We start from the raw sequence: 15,245 nt of genomic DNA on the forward strand, positions 1-15,245 counted from the left end.
GCCACATAAACTTGTTTGCTATAAGCCGCCGTGTGGTTCTTATAGAGGGGTGGGCCAAACCATGTAAGACGTCAAACACCTTTTTCCGCCATTTTACCGGTATGATTGGTCGTGGGTTTCCGGTGGAAACGTCGCACAGGAGTTTAGTGCCTGTGGCGTCAACAGCTATATCCTCTAGTTTAAGGTTGGATATAGCGGTGCGATATGCTTGTACTTCTGGGTTGAGCTGCGCTTTCGCCAACTGCCTGTAGTCCAGGTCGATGACCGCAGCATTTATGTTTCCCACGAGCGCGCGAGAAAGAGCATCAGCAACCCGGTTGTTCTTACCGCTGACGTGTTGAACGTCGGTAGTGTATTCTGATATGGCCGCTAGTTGACGCTGTTGCCGACCGGACCAGGGATCTGTAATCTTAGAGAATGCAAACGTTAACGGTTTGTGATCCGTGTAGGCAGTAAAGTCGCGACCTTCTAGAAAATACCGAAAATGACGGATTGCAAGATGCAGGGCTAACAGTTCCCGGTCAAAAGCGCTGTACTTTACCTCAGCGGCCCGTAATTGTTTGCTGAAAAACGCCAATGGGCGCCAGAGCCCATCTATAAACTGTTCAAGCACACCCCCAATTGCAGTTTCTGATGCGTCGACCGTCAAAGCTGTACGAGCCTGCGGCTTAGGGTGCGTTAAAAGGGTTGCGTTGGCTAGCGCCTGTTTGGCTGCTTCAAAAGCCGTCTGTAAGTTATCTGTCCAGGTTAACGTTTTTCGTTTGCCAGCCATGGCTGAATAGATCGGCGCCATTATTTTGGCGGCAGAAGGTATAAATCTATGATAGAAATTTATCATACCTGCGAATTCCTGCAGTCCTTTAATAGTTGTGGGATGCTGGAATTGTAGAATAGCGGCCACTTTGTTTTCCAATGGTCTTGCGCCTGCCTGGTCTACGTGATGACCAAGAAAATCCATTTGTGCTTTTCCGAATTGGCATTTCTTGGGGTTGATTACCAGACCAAATTGCGACAGACGGTGGAACACTGCTTTTAGATGCTCGAAGTGTTGTTGTTCATTCTGACTGGCCACTAGGACGTCGTCTAGATAGGCGAAAACGAAATCGAGTGGTTGACAGACGGTGTCCATTAATCTCTGAAAGGCTTGGGCTGCATTTTTCAATCCGAAAGGCATTCGACGGAATTCGTAAAGACCGAATGGCGTGGTAACGGCTGTTTTGGGGATATCTTCAGGTGCTACCGGGATCTGATGATAGCCTCTGATTAAGTCGATCTTTGAAAAAACTTTCGCCCCGGCTAGCTTTGCGGTAAAATCGTGGATGTGCGGTATATTATAGCGATCCGCTTGCGTACGCGCGTTCAACCTCCGGTAATCTCCGCACGGTCTCCAACCTCCTGACGATTTAGGGACCATGTGTAGCGGCGACGACCACGGGCTTGATGATCGTTGAATTATGCCCATTTCCAGCATTTCTGCAAATTCAGCTTTGGCGAGCGCAAGTTTCTCTGGCGGTAGTCTTCGTGTTCGTGAGTGTACCGGTGGTCCGTCGGTAGGAATGTAGTGATATACTCCGTGTTTTGTCGTCGCTTGGTTAAACTGAGGAGTGGTGATCGTTGGAAACTTTTTTAGAAGAGCAGAGTAGCTAGTGTTCGTCTTTGAAATGGTCCCTCTTTCCGCCTGGTGCACTGCATTTTGACGCGAAGCATTCTTTACCGTATTTGCGATAAGCAGCCGGTAATGTTTAAAGTCGATTATCAACGAATAAGCTCGTAAAAAATCGGCTCCAATGAGAGGACATGAGACATCGGCGATGTGGAACTTCCAGGTAAATTTACCTGCTGACAAGTTCAAATGCATTACCTTTGTACCATAAGTTCGTATTTTGCTTCCGTTAGCAGCTAATAGACTTGTGCCCCTCGCACGTGTCCTTCGGTCTCGCCCGGATGGAGGAATGACGCTGACTTCTGCTCCACAGTCGACTAAGTAGTTAATTCCGGAAGTGCGGTCCCACGTATAGAAGAGGCAGGTTTTCTTGCCGGTCGCTGAGGAATACATCAACGACCGGCTCGGTCGTTTCCCGGGTAGCTGCACGGAGATACACATTTTCGCGCTTGATCCCCAAATCTGCGATGGTAAAAGCACAGCCTTGCATCTTCTCCGCCAGGTTGGTTTCCCCGTGAGTGTGGGCTCTTTTTGTTGACGATTTTTGCTACGCTTCGTACCCGCTCGCTGATGGATTGCCAGAGTATGTCTGCTCGCTGTGCTAGCTCTCGTGGGTTATTTGTTTCGTCGCCGGACAATATGACGCGGATATCCTCTGGCAGGCGTTGCAAGAACAAATGCTTGAATAGAAAGCAGGGCTCGTGGTTTCCTAACAGTGCCAGCATGTCATCCATGAGCTCGGAAGGCTTTCGGTCGCCCAAATCTGGCATGTTTAAGAGTTGAGAAGCTCTGTCCTGAGGCGAAAGGCAGAATGTTCTGAGTAGCCGTTGTTTTATTGCCGCGTACTTTTGTTCTTGCGGCGGGTTTTCCAGAAGATCGATCAGGCGTTTTGCTGTGTCTTGGTCCAACGCTGCTACTACATAATAATACTTAGTAGTATCCGCTGCTACATTGCGCAACGCAAACTGCGCTTCTGCCTGCTGAAACCATACCCGAGGTTGTGACGTCCAAAATGTTGGCAGCTTGAGTGCGACAGCGTTTTCCATCTTCTTGACAGTTTGCAGAAATATCGTTCCTGCTTCGTCGGGGTCACCAATTGTAGCGATTGTAGCGATGTTGAGTCCAAGATCGTTTTTGTTAGAATGATTACACTTCACACTTTCGTGTGCGAAAACGACAACAGTAAGAAAAAGGCAATTGAGAGAGTACGGTAACAGAAGAAGGTAGTGTCTGTAATTACGCAATGGCGATAGGCAAATAACACGTGACAGTAATTACGCAATACCGAATGTGACCGACTAAGTTTCAGTCGCCACAATATACTCTGGGACAAGACTTGTGGGTACCGTGGCCGAGTGGTCTAAGGCGCTGGTTTAAGGCACCAGTCATTTCGATAGCGTGGGTTTGAATCCCACCGCTGCCAAGTATTTTTTTTATTTTCATAAAAACAAAGCATGAATTTGTAATAAATAATATACACTCAGCATTAATTTCTGTAGGTAGCGTGGCCGAGTGGTCTAAGGCGCTGGTTAATTTTTGGTGTTTAAGTATCGCGTGTTGTAAATGAAATGGCAGAACATTGCATCATTTATTCTTGCAGAAAACAACTTTCATTTCAACCCATCGCCTCATAATATTGTACTTGTCGCGCTTTCATTAAAACGTAAACTTTCCAATTTTGGATAATAAGGCACATTAACATTTGATTTGAACTTTTAATATCTTACTCGCCCGTTGCCCATTTTACGAAATCATAAATGTTTTCGCAGTAGTGTGTTGAAGCATATATTGCAATATACGCAAGAGCGTGCGTTTTTTGACTTTAACTCAATGCCTTTGCTTTCCAGCACATTAACATTTAATTAATTACACGAAAAATCCCTTAGTGGTGTTTATAATTGAGCGCGGTAGTGGCCACAAACCCGCTTTGTTGTTTACTTATGATTTGTTTTTGATCGATCTCAATCGACCATTTTAGTAATAGGATCAATTAATACTACACTAATTAGTTTATACCATGCTCATGCATTAGTTCTGTGATCTCTTGTTTGCATACGCATTTCGTTTGTTAGGCGCTCACTATGCAAAGAAAGCACTGCTCTCGATAAAAAATCTGACAGCACTGAACATTACTTTGAGATATACACTATATGATAGTAAAACCGTCATATATTTTGATTTTTCGAAATATTGAACATAATGTGCTTGAGTTTCGTCCTCCCCCACTGTAATCTAAATCGAACCATCTTCTTGTGTTATATTTCAGTACCTATTATGGCTTAATTGCGATCATGGAATGTGGGGTTTAAGGTACGTGTGCTATCGTATTGAAAGTGATACCGTGATGAACAATATAGTAGGATAGGGGAAGATGGGATAACTTTATCACATAATATTTAAATATCCTGATCATGTTTTTAACAATTAACAAAAATCTGTATGAAAGCCGTGAGGATACGGTTAAAAAAAAGAGGAAATTCAAAAAAACAGTTTAATCATTGTCGTAGGATACGTATCCGCTTCCACTTTGTATAGGTTAAGATTAAGACAAGATATCATTTACCTCAATAGAGTAATCGCGCTCAAAAACACGGTTACGCGTCCAAATGTTCTGCATTGTCATAAGCATGTGCAGCAGAAGATAAAACTTAACCAAAACTAAAACCACTTGATATAAAATATACACAATAGTATGAAACGATGGGAATATTACAATATTTATTCTTGCACAAAACAACTATGGTCATCTGAACCAATTCACACAAACGTTCTATTAATCTATTAAGTTCTCGGTTTTCATCTAAAAACTTCCGCCGTTTTTAATAAACCTGTCTGGCAGTTTCAGCATCGACAATGCTGGCTGTCAGTCATGTTTTAGTCAGAACCGAGAAAATCGAAAAGAAGGTTTTTGTGAAAATGTTTCTATGAACCAACACGTGTTTTTAGCCTGATTTCGAATCCGACCCCAGCCAAATATTTTATTACTGTCATAAAAAAGCATGCTGTGTAATAAGGTATATACTGTTAATTCCCACGTTTTTTAGCCTGATTTCGAAACCCGCCGCTAACAACTATTTTATTACTTTCATAAAAAACAATAATGTATGATGTGTAAATAAGGTTATCTACCTTCTGATTCTCTTTCACTTAATATACGCCTTTTGAGTTCCAACATTGAATTTCCTACAAAACATGTTGTGCATTCCTTAACTCTTAACAGATTGTCAAATTCTCACCTATTTACCGGTATAGTTCCTCACAAATTTACATACATGTTAACTCATCAATGGTCAAGAGATACGTAAAACACCATCCCCAGGTCATAACCATTGCATACTTCCACTTGCACACATAAAACTTATTTACTTTTCTTAAATTTGAAACGCATGGCTTATAATGCAGTAAGCTAAATTAATAAACCCATTTCTTGGATTGTTTTTATTGGCCAGCGGCAAAAAGTGCTTATTTTTCCGTCTTTTGACACTCTGGATCCTCGCAATCAACCGGTTCTTCTTGCAGCAATAAGACCGACTTTCTTACCAGGTGAATCATCACGGCGCACCGTGGATGGTGAACCAATATGTTAATGGTTACCACTACCAAATGGATGCTCAACAGGCTCTAAGCAGAATATAAATTATGTTAAAACCATTATTGTATAAATGAATTATTGCTAAGCCCTAATTCTGTATCAGAAACAGCCTCTTGTGAAATCATCATAGAAATTTCAGTTGAAAGATCATCATGAACAGATGTGATTAATATATAGAATTGAGTCCATAAAACAATGACTTACGTTCATGGCTACACCACGCACTCTTGGCCAGCAGTTACGCTTTGCTTTATATTTGTGATAGGCAGCTCCTGCTTTCAAAAGTGGTTTGTCAATACGACCTCCACCAGCAACAACTCCTGATAATTAAACAAATAATTCGTTAAAATAGACAGGGTGGGTAGTTGGATCATGAGGGGTGGCAGACACATAAATTTGATGCACAGTCATACAGTGTTTTAACCTTTTTAGATAAAAAGATATAATATGTTGGCAGGTTGAACAAAATCAAACCAGTTTTATCAGAACGAAATCGCAAATACTTTAATAAAAAAAACTCAATTTATTTATAACACTGCCATTTGTCCTGGATTTTCTTAAAGCAAAGGACTAATTTCACATTAAAATATAGAAAATTCTTGCCATGATTGCACGCTTGGTTGATGGAATCAGTTTCTTTGCACCAGATGGCAACTTCACTCTTGTTCTGTTTGTGAAATGTTGGTAACTTTGAAAATGCGCAAAACATGCTGCATCACCATAATTCGCCTGACTTGCGTGAGGTTAACAATTTATTACATCCCAATAGCGACATATTACGTCACAGTAGTGACATATTACGCACAATATACTCTTATTCTTCACACTGTTTTATGCTAGGGGAAACCTCAAGCTCTAACCCTCAACCCAACCCTAACCCCCAAAAACTAACAAATTACGTAATCTACCACATAGAAATCCAATGTGGTATTTTGCATTCTATGACGTGATAATGTAACCTTTGTTCAATTCATGACAGCTCCTGTGAAAAATTCGGTGACGCAGCACGATTTCGCCCATTTTTAAAGTTATATTTCGATACAAATGCCCGAGTTTTTTTTTTTTAAATATATATAGCAGCTATCAGGGAGACAGAAGAAACATTTTGAGACCAAAAATTTCCTGGTCACCAGCAGCAGTTATCAACTACAATACTACATACTGTTTTCGTATTGTAACAACATGATTTTTGTATCACTTAAAAGTTTCTTGAGCAGTACATACAAACTGCAACAGACGTAGGAAGTGAAGTTGATATACCACAGTATTGAACATCAGATTTAATAAAGAAAACTGATGCTGTCTGATAAACATGTGGTTTTATAAACTTTAATACTAGTCTTGTTTATAAAAAATAAAAAGGATCTTATCATCTTACCTTGATTATAACTTTAATGTAATCATGCTTTCTACAAAATCAACAGAACGCAGTTTAGCCGCTCCCTAGGTGTTGAGTTGTATGAGCGCGTAAAGATGGATCGAGGGCCATTTCGCTGGGACCTGATAACTCGACGCATTCTATAAAATACCAAATAAATTGTTAGGTCGTTTGGGAGGCATTAATACAACTAGGTTTATAATAAAAACTATATTTTAACTATATAAGATTAATTCGATTACGTCGGATTCAAAGTTAAAAACCAAACAACTTGCCTGACTTCAAACCTGAAACACGAAAAAGGACGGGTGATTGCGAACAGCGCCAAGCATTAACCACGTTATAAGTCATAGAAATCTTTAATAAGGAAACTTAAAGTATTGTACACCCAAAGCATATTAGTATATATGCTTTGGTACACCAAAGCTATAGAAACCCCAAGTAGACTAACCCAATGTTACGTAAAAACAAATTATACACAAATTTGTTTCCAAAATAACACAGTAGGTGTAGTTGTTGAGATCACTGCGTCTAATATAACCCCGTGTTTCTATGTTATCTTTATTCTGTTCGGAACACTGGCGCTTCTTATTACTGTATTACTTTCCCGTGTGACGTGCCTGAGAGTTAAATATACAACAAAATATGTCTGAGAGTTAAATATAAACAAATTAGGCCATAGCTTGCATCAGTATCTACCGAGCGACGCGGAAGATGGTTTACTGTTATTTACCGCTCTCTCTCCCTCTACAGAGTCACTGTTGGTTTAAAATGACCGGCGCCGTGACCAAGTGGTTGGCACGCTTACCTGTAACCCAGAGGTAAGCTAACAGATACAAGGCTCGTCGCCGTTGTGGGCGTATTTGTCCTTCAAGACACTTTACGGCAAATGCACCAACCCAGCAGTAATCACTGGTGGTTTACCAAATTATCAAACACGCGTACAAAAATCAAAAAATAGTAGTCATCTTTGCCGGTGTCGTGATATATTCGTTCCGATTGATATATTTGTACCGGGCGCTACTGCGCATGCGCAATAGGTCGGAACAAATATAATGACCACCCGGTACAAATTTATTACGACCCTCCATAAAAACGTTCCAGACAAGATGTATATATACACACGTTAAAACTTTAGTTTTTGCTTTAAAGTCATTAGAACTGAGTTGGTATGTTATTTGTAGCCTAGAGAAAGTAAGTACCACTAACATGCCAGCACATTTATTCGGTCCCTTTAATTAGTACATGTCCGCTATGTCCATAATATTCGTTAAGTCGGTATGATTCATTTTTAGGTGTTACGTAGCGCTAAAACATATTCAAAGCAGGATCGGTAAAAAATTCCACAAATGTGTTTTATGACGAATGTTTATATTCATATAATTAATTAAGTATTAAAAACTTATTTCGGAATCGGTGCCGCTGGGGTCTATGGTTAATACAAGTTTTATGTTAGTAGCACGCGTAGAAGGTATCGCAAGTTGCGGCTATAATTTTTGTTTTCTAGGGTCACCTTGGTTCACCAGCACTTGTAAATTATAAATAAATGGGGTCTCTTTAATTAGTGCATGTCCGCTATGTCCACAATATTCACCATGTCCGCTATGTTCACTACATAGTGGAAGTAGCGAACATAGTGAATATTGTGGACATAGCGGGCATGCACTAATTAAAGGGACCGTGACAAAAGTATGGTATAAAAAGTAAGCCATCCTGTTTATGAAGAGTGTTTGTAAATTAAATAAAATTGACTTATTAAACTAATCTAAAATAAGTTTGTTAGTAGCACTTGCTTATGCTAAGCTACAAATAACGCACTCAACTCAGTTCTCCTGACTTTAAATCGTAAACTAAAGTTTCAACGTGTAAACGTCGTGTCTGGAACGTTTTCAACAGAGGGTCGTAATGAATTTGGACCGGATGTTCATCATATTTGTTTTGAACTAAGGCCCATGCGCAATAGCGCCCGGTACAAATATATATAAAAAAACGTATCATTCAAGCATTGGAAACGGATGTCACACAACGCATACCCCAACGAAAAATTTTACGTTTACTGAAACCAGACTTCTTACTAGATTTTAGGTTCAGGAGCATATCCTTTAACTTTGCTGGTAACTTTAGGTTTAGATTACATCATATCATCTCCATTATCTAACTACAAATTTTAATTTAACATTGATATGCCTATTTAACTAAATGTCTTGGATAAACAGGTAATTAGAAAACGATATATACTGGGCCTTATAGTGCTTAAATACGTAAATCCATCTCTTGTATTGTTTTATTATCAAGCGACAAAAAATGATTATTCTTTGTCTTTTGACACTCTGGATCCTCGCAATCGACCGGTTCTTCTTGCAGCAATAAGACCGACTTTCCTACCAGGAGAAGCATCACGGCGCACCGTGGATGGTGAACCAATATGTTGATGGTTACCACCACCAAATGGATGCTCAACAGGCTGTAAGCAGAATACGAATAACGTTAAAACCATAATCATGTAAATAGAATTATTTCTAAACCCTAATTCTGTATCAGAAACAGCCTCTTGTGAAATCATCATAGAAATTTCAGTTGAAAGATCATCATGAACAGATGTGATTAATATATAGAATTGAGTCCATAAAACAATGACTTACATTCATGGCTACACCACGCACTCTTGGCCAGCAGTTACGCTTTGCTTTATATTTGTGATAGGCAGCTCCTGCTTTCAAAAGTGGTTTGTCAATACGACCTCCACCAGCAACAACTCCTGATAATTAAACAAATAATTTGTTAAATGGAAAACTATTTGAATAAAATACACTGTATGATCACTTAGGTTAACAAAAACAAACTAATTTTATCAGAACTAAATTGGAAATAACTTAACAAAAATTGAACGTATTCTATAACACTGTCATCTGTCCTGGATTTTGATAAAGCAAAGTATAAATTTTACATCAAAAATATAAAATTCTTGCCTATAATTGCACGGTTGGTTGATGGAATCAGTTTCTTTGCACCAGATGGCAACTTCACTCTTGTTCTGTTTGTGTCTGGATTGTGGGCAATGATGGTTGCATAATTTCCAGAGGTTTTTGCGAGTTTGCCACGATCACCAGTTTTTTCTTCCAAACCACAAACAACTGTTCCTTCAGGAAGAATTCCAACAGGCAGAACATTTCCAATGGTGAGCTGTGCTGAAATAACAATGAATAATATGTTAATAAGAACTAATGCAAACAATTTATATTTAATGACATAAAAAATATAATTCCTTTTCTTTAGTAAATTCAGTAATTTTTACAAAGTTGTTCCGTCAGTAGACAAGCTTAAAATTTAAATGAAAGAAATTGGTTGCAGGTGCCTGAAGAGCAAAACATTATTCATTTCCATGTTATTTAGATTTGTTAATTCTCTCTCTGCCACTACTACGTATTACCATTGACTTAAAAAAAAACACCTTAACACTGTAAAATTAAATCATCTTTACTAGGGATGTGCTGAAGTTGTAAAAGCTCGGGTTCGCCGAGCGCCGAGCTTCAACGAAAAGCTCGGCACGAGCCCGAGCACCTATGACGTCATCAAGGAGAAAGGCGTACGAGAACGCGTTCATATTCAGTCGAAAAGCGTCGCTAATTTAAATATTACAGAGCACGTGGTTTGCGGTTAAAAAGACATCTCGTTTCGTAATTTCCAATAAAATTTATTTAATTAAAAAGTATTTATAACTTTTGCAGCCAGTGGAGCAACTAGCGCGTTCAAAAGGGGTCTGTCATACAGTTAAAAAAACAACGTTATCTCTAAAGCGAAATAAACGCTTTAGGTATTGGTTTTGCACACTAATCTTTTTATTCTACTTTATGCGGTAAATTAGGACCAATATTACATTATTTATACTTAATTAGAAACTTCTTTTTAATAAATAAAACATTGGTGTAAGTTTTACGCATGTCCATCGTGGATAATCTAACGATTATTTACGCCAGAATAACTTTAATAAACCATTACGATTGTTACATTACAAACGAGATTGTTATAAAACAATCGTGTTTTATTCGCTTCCATACGATCTGTAGTTTGTGTATAATTTTTGTTTCTGATGATTAGTTTAAATGCAGGTAAATCACGATTATGTGAATTTTAATTGATACAAATATAAGAGCGAAGAGCGACGCTATCAGTAAATTGGAACCAACAGAGATTGCAATATGATATTACATAGTATCGTCCCGGTCGAGCTTGGACAGAGGCCAAAAAACATCGTTTGATGGCACCGCACGAGAACCGGAGTTTCATTACGTCATTATTCACGAGAATAAGTTCACAACGATTGCTTCGTTTGTTAGGTGTAGAATGTATGCTACCGCATGCGTCTTCCTTTATATCCTACGCCGGCGCAGAGCGTAAAAATGTGACGCTCATACACGAGGTTTCGAACTTGTGGTTGGTTGGAAGTGGGAACATTCTTCCCGATTGTTATATTATGAAACGTCATAATTTATAGTTATGTTGTTATAGGACAAGTGACGTAACAATTAAATGAAACATGTTCCAATTCCCAGCGAAAGAAAGTAATATTGAATGCAACGCCTGTTTTAGCACTTTCTGTCTGGGTGCGTGTTTGCGGAAATGGGTCTGTCATTACAACAAAACAGCCCCCATGGTTGCAGCAGTTTATTTATTTCAATATAAAAAAGTTTAAGAATTATTAGCTTTTTATTTAAAATCATATACAGGAACATTGCGCGCTCGTGTAATTTGACACCGGCTGTAATTCCATACGGGCAATTTCACTAACGTTGCGATTCGTTACTTGCGAAAAAGCAAATTCACAACGAACGAAAAATAATTAAAAAGGAAGCTACGCTGACTGTTCTCGTTATCTCCTCTTAAAAGCTTCACTTTTTTTTATTTTCAGTATTTTTCGCTCTCGCGTGCAACATTATAGCATAAGGCTCGGCCCAGATTTCAGCCGAGCGCCGAGCGTCAAAAAAGGAGACGCTCGGGCACGAGCTTTTGAGTTCGGGCTCGGCTCGGCACATCCCTAATCTTTACACCTCTGCAGCTTCATTTTATTTATTTATACAACACCCTGTAATTATTACATTGTTTAGTGGAAACTAACATAAACAAGCAACCGCATTAAAATTATATAATGCTGGTATAGGCTATTCGATATGTATAAAAAGCTGCAAAGCTGGATGAAATCCTGGTGGCGAATAAAAATTTCGGTTTCAGAATGTTGCTTTGGCCTTACAGATAATTACTATGAAAGTGCTTAAGTCGGGGTAATTCAGAGGTGAGATATGAATTTTTAAGATTATTACATTCTGACCCCTAGGCATGCATATTGATTGATATTCAAAGGTTGTAACTAAAAAGTACAATCCCACACCATAGGCATCGATATTCACATGTTGTAAACTAATCTTTGTCAAGTATCAACATTTTCGTGGTATTCGGACCCGGCCGGGTATCGCAATTACTGTCCGAATAATTTTACTAATATTTTAGTCGTTCGTCCTTTAATAACACGGAAAAGGTGGTTTGTACAGAGGGTATTCCTACGTTTTGTTGGTCCATGTTCTCGTGCAAGTAAGTCTGACGTAACATTTCGCACTATGATGTAACGATCATAACTTTATTTTCGCGTCTAACAAACCTACATTGATTAAGGCATTCTGTACTTCGTGAAAGTTATTCTGTGTAGTCAAGATAATCAACATCTACATTAACAACAGTATTTAATATGTTTAATGCTTGATCGAAAACGTTAAACAAAGAAACTGGTATTCAAACATCTGTTGGCTAAATAATCCATGTGCGAATCGCTATTATGGCGCAAATTATGTAAATTGTTATTATGGCGGAATCAACTGCCAGGTTCAAACAACCACTATTATGATGCAATGAATCCACATGTATATCCCTACTATTTTGTAAAAAAAAACATGCTGCCTGCCTAAAAAAACACTGTATATAAATATAAAGCAGTGTTGGAAAGGATTTAAGCGGTTTATTTCCGCGCTATTTCGTTCTGGAAAGCGACTAATTCCGACAGATGGGTCTTTATTTTGCACCCTCTACAGGCTGGACGAAAAGCGTATACAAAATAGCTAATATGACGTCACTCGCCAGGCACTCGGATTCGACCGGGTAGCGTATTTCATTACCCTGACTTGCCGAATTCGGGTAAATTTAATTTCCTAACAAATTCAACCCCATATTAGGGTCGGGCTTCTTTAATTTTATTTTTACCAATTATACACAAAGGAAACTTAACCTAAAATAAATGTGTGATTGATCTGTGTATAAGAATAAACTTAAACCATATGTATTTGTATGCCAATTCCTTGATGACGTACAAAATTTTCGGCCAAAGAATATGCTTGTGCTAGATCAACCATTGCGTATGTATCGTGCACAAACCATACAGTAAATTCAAATAAGTTATTATTTAAGATATATCTTTAAAAACCTTTTTTGCCGCAGTAGATAGATTGACCAGTAAAGTTTCCCTCAACAGCCACAAATGTTTCCAACCTGCGTCTGTATTTGTATGGATCCTGGAATTGAACTTTCACCAAAGGTGCGCCACGACCGGGATCATGGACAATATCCTGTAACAGAATACACATATAACATATGAAACGTTTTAAACTACAAGTATAAATAAGAAAAGCATTATTGTGTTTTATTTGAAGTTAGTTGTGCAGAGTCAATAGCACCATACATGCACTTATAAAATTAAATACATAGAAGTGCATATACAGCACATTAACGCTATGCACTAATTTTACCAACTAAACCCTAGAGGTAAAACCTAATAGCTTATGCCACATTAATTTTCATTCGCGTGGATTTGCTTTAGTAAAGTAACGAATCACACAAGATGAGCGTAGCGGCAATCAGCTCGCTTATTAACCACCGTAAAAACTTCTGTTAAAAACAAGTATTACAAATGTTATTTTTATATGATTTCTGCAACTTGCCACACTGGAATTAACAAAACGCGCTTCTCTTGCGATCTTTATCAAGCAGCGTTTGAACGTAAACCACGTGTTCTGTATAATTTTGATTAGCGATGCTTTTTGACTAAACAGGTACGACTCTTGGGTAATCCTTTAGCTGGTGACCACCTGAAATTTAGGTTTCAAAATGTTCCTTAGGTCTCACTGATACCCACTGTATAATTTAAAAAAAAAAACAAACTCGGACACTCATAAATGCTAAACTACGACGCACGTAAAGCCTAAACTACGACGCACGTAAAGGCTAAACAAAAAGCATGGGAAGGCTAAACAAAAAGCATGGGAAGGCTAAACTACGACAAACGTAAAAATCAAGTAGGTCACGCATCACTTCGTGGGAACAACTATTTTATATATTCGTGTATTATCCGCGCATTTGGACCGATACCGATTATCGGTAAAACGTAAATATCATCCGAAAATATTGACCAAGTGTCCGCCATTGTGTCCAACAACAGGCAAAATTGTAAAGAAATGTGAAATAAGCAACTTCGGTCTTAAATGTACAACCTAAGCTGTTTTAAGTTTAAGGTATTAAAAAACTCATTTCTAAACATTTCAAATCGCTGCCAGAATTGACCAAAACTGGAGCACGCAATGCACTTATGAAAATAAGCCACATAAACTACATATTGTGCTCCAGTATTGTAACAACATGATTTTTGTATCACTTAAAAGTTTCTTGAGCAGTACATACAAACTGCACCAGACGTAGGAAGTGAAGTTGATATCCCACAGTATTGAACATCAGATTTAATAAAGAAAACTGATGCTGTCTGATAAACATGTGGTTTTAAACTTTAATACTAGTCTTGTTTAACAATAAAAAAGGAACTTATCATCTTACCTTGATTATACCTTTAATGTATCCATGCCTTTCTGCAAAATCAACAGAACGCAGTTTAGCTGCTCCCTTGCGGTGAGTAGTATGAGCTTTGAAGATGGATCCAGGACCCTTTCGCTGGGACCTGATAACTCGACCCATTCTATAAAATACCAAATAAATTAATACGTCTTTTGGCATGGATACACCTTGATTCTTTATTTCTTACATTTCGATTCATTGTTTTTAAAAAAAACTATATTTTAACTATATAAGATTAATTCGATTACGTCGGATTCAAAGTTAAAAACCAAACAACTTGCCTGACTTCAAACCTGAAACACGAAAAAGGACGGGTGATTGCGAACAGCGCCAAGCATTAACCACGTTATAGGTCATAGAAATCTTTAATAAGGTTACGTTCTGCACATGGAGTCGCACAAACCGTTTTTGGCAAATTAAAATTTAAAAAATGTGTTTATAATAACATTTTAACATGCTAACCCCTCATACAATTGAAATGTAATATAAAACACGTTGTATTTGTTTTCCAAAACTTAAATTTGCTCTTAACAGAACTGGATGGAATCAATGAGTTGGAAAAATAATGTTTAGTATAACTTGAATTACAAATTCAAGTTAATTATGTCGTCCGTCTCTTATGAGACAACTTTAAAATAATATTAAAATTAAAATCGTTTTTTTTTTTAAATCGTTAGATTTAAAACAGCCAAAATCAAAAACAAATCAAAATCTAAAAAATATAA

At 38.1% G+C, this 15,245-nt stretch overlaps 2 protein-coding genes across 3 annotated transcripts; both read right to left on the minus strand.

Moving 5' to 3' along the window:
* Positions 1–1,814: 1,814 nt before the first annotated feature.
* Positions 1,815–3,477, minus strand: LOC149742619 (uncharacterized). The gene has a single exon (XM_089890255.1). The coding sequence runs from the start codon at positions 2,707–2,709 to the stop codon at positions 2,056–2,058; it is 654 nt and encodes a 217-aa protein (XP_089746381.1). The 5' UTR covers positions 2,710–3,477; the 3' UTR covers positions 1,815–2,055.
* Positions 3,478–8,899: 5,422 nt separating this feature from the next.
* Positions 8,900–14,956, minus strand: LOC149742620 (large ribosomal subunit protein uL2-like). Of its 2 annotated transcripts, none has more exons than XM_089890233.1 (6): positions 14,802–14,956; positions 14,503–14,641; positions 13,103–13,244; positions 9,603–9,821; positions 9,276–9,391; positions 8,900–9,097 (listed from the first exon to the last, which is right to left on the minus strand). In XM_089890233.1, the coding sequence occupies exons 2-6, from the start codon at positions 14,638–14,640 to the stop codon at positions 8,942–8,944; spliced, it is 771 nt and encodes a 256-aa protein (XP_089746359.1). In that variant the 5' UTR covers position 14,641; positions 14,802–14,956; the 3' UTR covers positions 8,900–8,941. The 2 variants fall into 2 exon arrangements, with proteins under 2 accessions (XP_089746359.1, XP_089746369.1); XM_089890243.1 differs by lacking the exon at positions 14,802–14,956 and adding an exon at positions 14,708–14,782.
* Between the last annotated feature and the right edge of the window lie 289 nt (positions 14,957–15,245).

The sequence above is a fragment of the Ciona robusta genome, chromosome 1 (assembly GCF_009617815.1).
Source record: "Ciona robusta chromosome 1, ASM961781v2".
Lineage (NCBI taxonomy): Eukaryota > Metazoa > Chordata > Ascidiacea > Phlebobranchia > Cionidae > Ciona > Ciona robusta.

Coding starts and splice junctions, on each gene's coding strand:
- LOC149742619 (XM_089890255.1), bottom strand. CDS start 2,709: ATGGAAAACGCTGTCGCACTCAAGCTGCCAACATTTTGGACGTCACAA.
- LOC149742620 (XM_089890233.1), bottom strand. CDS start 14,640: ATGGGTCGAGTTATCAGGTCCCAGCGAAAGGGTCCTGGATCCATCTTC. Junction 9,822..13,102: donor TATCTACTGCGGCAAAAAAG/GTTTTTAAAGAT, acceptor TTGTTATTTCAG/CACAGCTCACCATTGGAAAT. Junction 9,098..9,275: donor TGCGTGGTGTAGCCATGAAT/GTAAGTCATTGT, acceptor TTCTGCTTACAG/CCTGTTGAGCATCCATTTGG.